Source organism: Phlebotomus argentipes, unplaced genomic scaffold (genome assembly GCF_947086385.1).
Source record: "Phlebotomus argentipes unplaced genomic scaffold, Phlebotomus argentipes genome assembly scaffold_18, whole genome shotgun sequence".
Lineage (NCBI taxonomy): Eukaryota > Metazoa > Arthropoda > Insecta > Diptera > Psychodidae > Phlebotomus > Phlebotomus argentipes.
In genome coordinates this window covers 17,470,678-17,479,358 of record NW_026776177.1, presented here as the reverse complement: position 1 = coordinate 17,479,358, position 8,681 = coordinate 17,470,678, and the positions used below count along the sequence as shown (strand labels likewise).

Genomic DNA, 8,681 nt, shown 5'->3' with positions numbered 1-8,681 from the left:
GGTGAGATTGTATTGGAATCTAAGAGTGTTGGTTTAGCTTTGGGAAAAGAACAAGGTTTACCGTGTTACTGAGCGCTGGGATATAAATATGCAAATTTTATTGGAACTTACAAGCACCATTTAATGAAGTTATGTGTATAGAAATTGCACTGTGATAAAATTCACTCTGCGGGAGGAGAGTGACGCAGAATTTGATGAGAAGTCTTTGGATGTGTATTTTTTCAGTAGTTGAACAATTACACAAGAATTTATTGTGACACAAGATGGCAAATTTTAATAGCCGTCGACCAGAGTCAACAGTTAGGCACACATTAGCATTTTCATTGGGGGACAGACAAATTAATCTCAACAACTGATGATTTCATCCATAACTGAATGGCTCTTTTCTGCACACTCCGATCATTTGTGGGGACATGATGTGCAGCTCGAGAGCGCGAGCTGGCGATGCAGCACACATCGCGGATCCTGAACGAGGCTGAGTGCAAGTGGCCCCGCGCCAAAGTCATCCCCGTGCCCAATAACGACACTGCCAAGGCGTACGCACCCCATTGCACCATTCTGCATCGCTGTGGCGATGACACGGGCTGCTGCGGCAGCGAGGGACTCATCTGCACGGCCCGCAACACCACAACTGTCGATCTCTACTTTCATGTAGGCTGAGTGACGAGCCATTGGCGCCCGAGGCGAGAGTAATTGCCTGATTGAATGATTGCAGGTTACCAGATTGGGCCGCCCCACTCGAACGGAGCGCCTGACATTCGTCAATCACACTCAGTGTCACTGCGTGAGCAGACATGAGTTCTTCCGAGCGCTGGAGCTGCCCGTGCTCGCGCCAGCGCCCATCCAGTCCTGCCAGTGTCCGCGATTCTTCGAGAAGACCTTCCACGACGACGGCTCGTGCCGGTGTGACTGTGGCCGATCCAGTGAGGACTGCAAATTGCTCAAGGAGGGCGACGAGGGATTCTCCTTGGAGGACAGAAGGTGAGAGACATTCACAATGGGTGCATGTTTTCCTCAATTATGTGTAAAATAGCACAAGATGTATGTATTTATTACTTTTGTCTCATGTCCATAAATATACAAAAGTTTCGCACTTGTGGCAATAATTTGTCGCGCCCGAGCTCAGAGTGCGATGTATTGCAGTAATTTTGCAAGAAGAATAATATTTGCGCGACATATTAGAAGATTATAAATGAAAGTGTCATAAAATTTGCATAAAGATGAAATATCATAATTGCTTCCCTATGTAAATTTACACATCCCACCACTCCATTCCTCTTGTTCGATCTTGCAGATGCATCCAGGATGGACGATGTATGTTGCCCATTTGTGAGTTCGGAAACTACATACGGAGATCGGGACGATGCCCGAGACGAGAGGACAAGATTCAGTGGGGATCATCGATGAATCCGTGAGGGAAATCAAATTTTGATCTCTATGTATTTTCATCATTTCCTGGCTGCAATTTTGCCACTTTACCGATTGACTTAATGCGCACACAAAATTGCGAAAGTGAGAGCGTCTGATTGGATGGGGAGAGAATCTCTTAGATTTGTTAATTTCTAGTCATGTGGCACGTCACACAAGAGAGAGAATCCACTGGGTTGGTGTGAAAGATGGAAGAAAGAGAAATGAGATTGGCGTGAAAACTCCTGATAAAAACTCTATCAGAACTCTCGCGGAAGTATGAGATCATCCAGTGTTTGTGACATTATCATGTTTCACACGGAAAGAATCGTCAATCTGCACAAACATTCTTTTCAAATCGAATTGTAAAATATTCTATATTTATATAGAAGTGAAGAAATAAATGTACGATAACTTTTATATTATAACAGAGAAATATGCCAGAAAAAAATGCACACTCGAAGCTTTTTAACTATCAACGTTGGGTTTTCAGAAATAGAAAATGCGGTGGGAAAGACATTAATAACAGGGCAATATCCTTTATGCATATTTATGGTGCCGTTAAATGTGCACTGCGTTGCGAAAGTAGATAAAACGCGTAAAATAAAATTGAAAGAGTGTCCATCAATCAATCCACCATTCTTCAAATATTGCCGGCAAGTCTTTCCTGGCCTGCAAGTTAAAAATAGTGCCGATGCTGAAGGGAGAAAAAACAGGCCGGGAAAAGATCACTTTTTGCACTGGCCACAAATCACATCTCTCGCGGTGTTATTCAATGAAAAATTGATCTTTCGACGTCATCAACATCTCGCCGGAGTCTTTCAACTTGTCCAGATAAATGCTCCATGTGGCCTCCAAGTTGTACAGCATTTTCTGAATTTTCCCAGACACGCTGATGTTGTGCTTATCTGCAAGAGAAAACCAATCAATGTGTCAGAACTTTATTGCAAAAAAAACTGCACTCAAAAGACCTCAATTGAGAAATTGAGCAGAAAACAGCCCAGAGGATCTAATTTACGATTTGATGGGTGGATTTATATTGCACAAAGTGAATAACATAAAATGCATTTTGATTTCCACGCAGGCGAAGAGAGGAAAAGAAGAAACACTTTCGAGCCTTTCACAATTCAATCTCTGCACTGTTTTTTCTCGCATTGCATTCCTCAAACTGAATTCATCCATTTTTTCTTTCCTCTTTTTTCTGTGATCCCAACTCTGTTATTAATGTATCTCCGCGAGAGTCTCTTGCGGTCAATTTGTTCCTCTTTTATTGCTCATCGGCAAAAAAGTGTGTTTAATTATGAATTTTATTAACACTCGAGAACCGCATTTGCCTTCGCAATGCTATCTTCGATTCCATCTAAATTCTATTCGACCGAAAACTCACTCGATATCTCTGAATTTGATCTACAATATCAATCATGATGTTTGCCTTTCATTTACCTTTGCCAAAATTGAAACAAGTTGTCGCTTTGGCGTCTTGGGAAATACAAAACTGGATCTTCTTGCATTCCAGTCACGTGGAAAACGCCTTTTCGACCATTGAATTTATGTAGACATTCTGTCTGACCCAATTTTCACTCAATGTGTCTCTCAAAATAAATATTGACCTGAGAATTGTTAGAAAAAAGCTGAGAGATTGACAATTTTCAGTCATTCGTATGAATGATTCCAAAAAAATGAATGAAACTCAATCTCGTGATATCAATGAAGAAAAAAAAATGCTTGTTCAGATGAATTACAGTTCAAACATGCGATCGTTGTGCAACAATCATAAATTCAAGTTGATTCTGGATTTAAACTTCAGAGTAATACAGAAAAGCCTTACCTAGCGTTGCGAAATGGTCCTTTATGGTCTGGAAAGACGCCTCCTTCTCAGCCACCTCATCCATGAGTCGACTGTGCAAATCAAGAGCGGCTCTCATGGCTTCAGCTGTGCGTGGCTTAACGACGATTGTGCTTCCCATTTCCTCCATGTACGCATAAATCTCCTCAATTTTGAAGCACGATCGCGTCTTTAGCAGATGCGTGTGGCGATTCTGCCACTCGTCGATGTGCTGAATGAGTGTGTTCTTCAGCTTTACGGAATTCACGGCGAGGAAGCCGACAATGGAGACATTCTCCTGATTGGCCACGAGATTCGCCACTTCGGTGTAGCGATTGATGTTGATGTGAAACATTTCCGGTGTGGGATCAGTTGCCTCGTATCTCTCCATGAAGACATCTTTGTCCAGTTCCCACTGCGACCGGAATGGGGTCCAAGTGTCGCAATATGCCGCCAAGCAGAACTCCATGTGGCGCAGTTCGTCTTGGATATTTGAGAAAATTCCCAGGCATTCGTCATCATTCGTGAGAATCTCATGGAACTTGTTGATATGTTCCATCTTGGGTAGATTGAGATGATTCACGAGGCGCGGAAATCCCTTCAGCACCACCATTATGTCGGAGAACACTTGGAGGATCACAGAGAGAACGTCATCGATGGAGGGTGTGAAGGAGAGACGATTCTCCACGAGATGCACCTCCACTTTGACAAGCGGAGCCGGACCGAGAGTTCCATCGCCATGAATGCGCGTGAAGACACTCTCAAGCCCACACTTGACACTGCAGTGGAATGCCTCCAGCAGCAGAGCGTCGATCTTCTCCACATACTTTGACCATTCGTCCATCATCTGCAAAGGAATAATGACTCTCAGCACGTGCGATAAAGATGAGCAATAAAACGCTCTCCAGAATCTCCCCGTAAAGTGTTTGTGAAAACATTAAACGGCAGTTTTATTACTCATCTCGAGTATTATCTAGCTTCATTTACTCACATTCTCCATTTGATCCTCGAATCCCTGATACACCGTCACGATGTGATCCACGACTTCTCTATAAAGATCCGTCAATTTGGCGAAAGCCTTCTCTCTCTCCAACATTATATTGTCCTCCAGGCTCTTCAGATCCACCGCAGAAGCCGTGGAGATCTGCAAAATGGGCAGATCGCAGATCTTTTCGCTGATCTCAACGATCTTATTGTTGCTCATCTTGTAGATGTTCACAAATTCCTGCACTTGACTCGTGTACATCACACAATCCTGGATGTAATTGTCACTGAAATCTCCAGTCCAGTTCAGCTTGTAAATTCCCATCGTGACTTTCTTGTCGCAGAGTTTAATCAGCGCCTTGAAGAGCAATCTCTCCTTGTCTGACAGTCCCGTGAGGATTCTATTGTAATCCAGCACAACCGTGACAACACTCTCAAAGATCAGTTTCGTGGATTCATATCGGCTGAAGAAGAGATTCAGATGAATTGGAATGGGAAAGCCCAGGTACTGGAAGTAGATGATGTCCTCGAAGAGATTCAACACTTTTCTATCGATGTTGCACTCCAGTAATCCCGGACGAGAGACACTGCGAATCATGAGAGCTCTATTGAGACACTGAACAACTTCTTCCTTCACAGAATTCGCCCATGTGTCGCGAAGTTCGCGCACCTGAAGCTTCACACTCTTCTCCATTTCCTCAAACTGCGTTAGGATTACTTTTGAATTCGGCACATCCACCATCCAGACAGACTCCACGAGGATATTCTTCACTCTCACTATTTTCTGCAGACAAATTGATCCGATAATCGCCCTGCCGGCATGCTTGGGATGAAGTGACGAGCGCGTCTCTGCATTCTCCAGAAGATACGTGTTCGTATCGTTGATTTCATCAATTAGGATATTCCACACGAGCACCACCTTTGTCACATAAGCACTCTGCAGCGACTTCCTATTGTAGAAGTTCGTCAGTGCACAAAGAGCCTCGACTCCTTCATCCACATTCTTCACAGTCTGGAATATCTGATCCATCCAATTCTCCACAATCTCTTCGAGATCCTTCAGCATCCCTCTAAATTCTTCCATCGTCTTCTGCCAAGTGTTGTTGCGAACATCGAAGATCACTTCATACTCTCTCTTGATCACCTCCAGGCCCTCATTGTACATTTTCTCAACGGCTCTGAAGGCACTCTCGAACTGAGGCCCTCTTGTGCCACCAAAGCGCGGCGCGGCGATTTTCTGTGTCTCATTGTAGCGTCCAAAAACCATCATGGACTCGCAAATGTCCACCATATTGCAGAGGCGTCGCATAAATGTATCAACATGGTTGAAGATTGCCGCCTCGTCTAGTCTTCGCCACTCTCCCTCCTCGTGCTGCTTCTTCACGCTCTCGTAGATCTCCTTGTAGGCGATGCAGCAGTCCAGAGCCATCAGACAGACGCGAACACCCTCGTTGGGACGCCCTCGCAGGATGCCCAAAGTGTCTATCTTTGTGCGACAATAGAGAATGATGTGATTGCTGAGCGCTTTGAAGAGGCCAGTGATCTCTTTGGAGGAGCTGTAGTAGCTGGAATGTGTCCAGATGAGATAAATAGAGTGCATGATCTTGGGCAGCATTGCAGGAATGTCCAGTGGACTACCAGCATTCTCCAGCTCTCGACTCGGAGCCACCAGGATAGAGAGGAATTTGTAATTGGATTCCGCGCGCTCCAGCTCCATCAGGCACTCCTCAAACAGAATGGCCAATTGTTTCCGGTAAATGGACTGGGATTTCTCCAGAATCTCCATAATGCGGCCCACTTCTCGGCACTTTATCTGCATGGTCAGAGCCAGGAGAGTCTCATCTGAAGGTAAGTGAAGAGATTGAAATGCATAACTTGAGCAGAAAGATTTTACTTACGTCTGTATAGCCAGAAATCATACTCGTCGGATGGACAAATGGTATCGTGATTCATCTGGTCAGTGTCGGACAAAGCGGTGCGGATTTGAGACATCCAATGCGTGGCCACAGCTTCTAGTCGCTTCAGCAGTCTCGGATTCTTAACCGCCTCCAGAGGCTCAAGTTTCATCCCTTCTGAAGGAATATAGAGCACCGTGAGTCCTGCCATTTTATAGTGCAAGTGATTCACACTGGCCAGGAATCCGTGGACACTCTCCAGACAAGCTGACTTGACGCTCTCCGACCACGACTCGTAGTCGAAAAAGATGGGCGCGAAAATGATCTCCATGAGAGTAAGCATAGAGCCATCAACTTCTTGCATCGTTCCAAACTGTACTTCATCGTGGAATCCATCAAGTGAAAAGATTTGTCCAGGAAGTCGCAGAAAGTATGTGAAGTCCAGTGCTGGCGTTGCGGGAAAGCCCAGCGAAGCACTCAGAGCATTCCCATCGTAGAACACAAGCAACACGAGCTCTGTGACGTCCATGAACCACTTCCTGATTGTCTCCACGCAATCTTCTGTCCAGTCAGACTCGTGCAGATCGAAAAGAGTGGTCATATTCTGCACAAACTCCACCAGCTTGTCCAGTTCCTCTTCGCTGTACTGAGGCACTGGGATTTGGGGCTCACTGTCCTCAACAACTACCTCTTTTTGTTTCCCTATAAGGACAGATTTTGTGGGAATTTTTATCCATTCATAAACGGGAAATGCAAATTCTCACCTTCATCACTCTCTTCAGACAAACTCGCTTCACTTCGTGCATCCTGAGCCGCTTCCATTTCGCACAAACTCAAATTTATTTACTTGATAAAATGCCTTTCTCCAAACAACTTCCATGGAAACCAAAGCATCAAGAACCATCGAGTTTCTTGAAGGTTTCATGAAACAGGGAAGAGTAAAAAGACTAAGAAAATTGAAATCACATTTAAATGCTCATTAAAATGTTATGTAAATACTGCATTCATTTCGCCGAACAATAAATTGCTTTGCGATAATAAAAATGTTCCCTGATGTACTTTCTTCATGGTTTATGAGCTCAGCGAGGTCAAGTTTTATTCCACCTCATTTTGGTCTTTCCCGTGATGATTTACTTCTTTGTGAAACCGAAATTATGGGGTTTGATAATTAACCCTTTATTCACACGGTGCGAAAATGCTTAATGCATATTTTGGTGTTTTATAACTCAATCTTCTTAATACGCCTGCATGTAGACAGTTTGAAGGGATGTTCAAAAGCCAATTGTCAGTTGATACAGCTCTAGCGACTCTCTAGCTCTTGCTCTAGCCTTAGAGCGATTTTCTCCAAGAAACCCAAATAAAAGTCACTCTTAATTTATTGATGTCGCTTTATTCATCATCTTATAATGAATAATATTTTACCACACCTTTAAGCGTTTCTGATTACAGTAAAGTACACCGTTGAATGAGATTGCATCACACATTTGATATGGAAAACATACAAAATCGTTGGAAATTCTCATTTCTCCTCAAAATTATCACCACCTCGTTGAGAGAGCCGAAGTGACAATTAACTTTCCCCACATTAATATATATATATATAGTTTCTTAAATTTGGAAATTCATAATGCAACCTTGTCACCTTCTGCTGAGCCGTTCCACTTGCTCAGCAGAAGAGATCGATATGTGGCTGCATTGGAACACTTTCGATATAAACGACTAGAATTTCTTTTTTTTTCCTCCATCCACGAGAATATTAAACAAGTATTTACACAAATGTCTGATGCAATCCTCAAGGCAATCACGAATACTTTCCTTACATGTTGCATTTTTTAGATTAGTTGTTGTTTGATATCTCTTCTAGTAAGAGAGTTTCTTACGAGCTACCATTTTTTTCGTCTTCATCATCGCGCATAGAAAATCATTGTGCACCTTACATGCATTCAACTTCACTTGTATAGTATTATGGTAATTAATATCAACTTATAGAGTTAAAGTGATGTTTTTTTTTAAACAGAAAAAGACCTTCTCCTCACTTCGTTTGTCCTTGCGTAGACCATACAAATTTTAAGGCATCTCTTAAAATACCATTGAGTAAGTCAGCTTTGAACTTATTATATTGGTGGCGGACCATTTGGATAGCGCAGCATCGGCTCGAGGCTGCGCGCAAAGTTGTTGGTGAAGATACACGAGTAGTCTTCAGCGTGGGGCACCAGAGTAACAACACCCAAAAGGAGCAGCATCAATGCCTGGATGGGAAGAGAAGCACGTAGAACACGGCCCAAGAAACGATAGCCGCGCGCCAACACATTTGTATTGATCTCGTCTCCGCCACTTGATCCGCTGCAACGACAATGCGAGTGGAATTTTAGAAAATGCACCTGTGAATCAAGGATCTCAAAGGCTTGGGGCCATGCAGAGGTCAACTATTGTCAATGGCGTAGGGAATGAATTACATTCCACTAAACCACAACATTCTACTGATCTACAGAAAAATTCTCTACTCTCTACATAATTTCCAGGAATTTTGATAAAGACTCCTACAAAAACATCCTACAATGGGAAGGGGG

At 43.4% G+C, this 8,681-nt stretch overlaps 3 protein-coding genes across 3 annotated transcripts in view; 1 reads left to right on the top strand and 2 right to left on the bottom strand.

The window, feature by feature from the left end:
• The first annotated feature begins 444 nt into the window (after positions 1 to 444).
• On the top strand, positions 445 to 1,415 carry LOC132259272 (vascular endothelial growth factor A-like). The gene is made up of 3 exons (XM_059756835.1): positions 445 to 651; positions 716 to 981; positions 1,295 to 1,415. Exons 1-3 carry the CDS (start codon positions 445 to 447, stop codon positions 1,413 to 1,415), a joined length of 594 nt encoding a protein of 197 aa, XP_059612818.1.
• A 760-nt stretch (positions 1,416 to 2,175) lies between these two features.
• Positions 2,176 to 6,933, bottom strand: LOC132259271 (dynein axonemal heavy chain 2). Its single transcript, XM_059756833.1, has 5 exons — positions 6,876 to 6,933; positions 6,115 to 6,828; positions 4,224 to 6,058; positions 3,236 to 4,079; positions 2,176 to 2,315 (listed from the first exon to the last, which is right to left on the bottom strand). Exons 1-5 carry the CDS (start codon positions 6,931 to 6,933, stop codon positions 2,176 to 2,178), a joined length of 3,591 nt encoding a protein of 1,196 aa, XP_059612816.1.
• A 548-nt stretch (positions 6,934 to 7,481) lies between these two features.
• The window catches only part of LOC132259053 (muscle-specific protein 300 kDa-like), a 63,130-nt gene continuing 61,930 nt past the window's right edge, over positions 7,482 to 8,681 (bottom strand). Inside the window, 1 exon segment of the mRNA XM_059756599.1 lies at positions 7,482 to 8,454. Coding sequence (XP_059612582.1) covers positions 8,226 to 8,454 — 229 coding nt within the window. The 3' untranslated portion in view covers positions 7,482 to 8,225.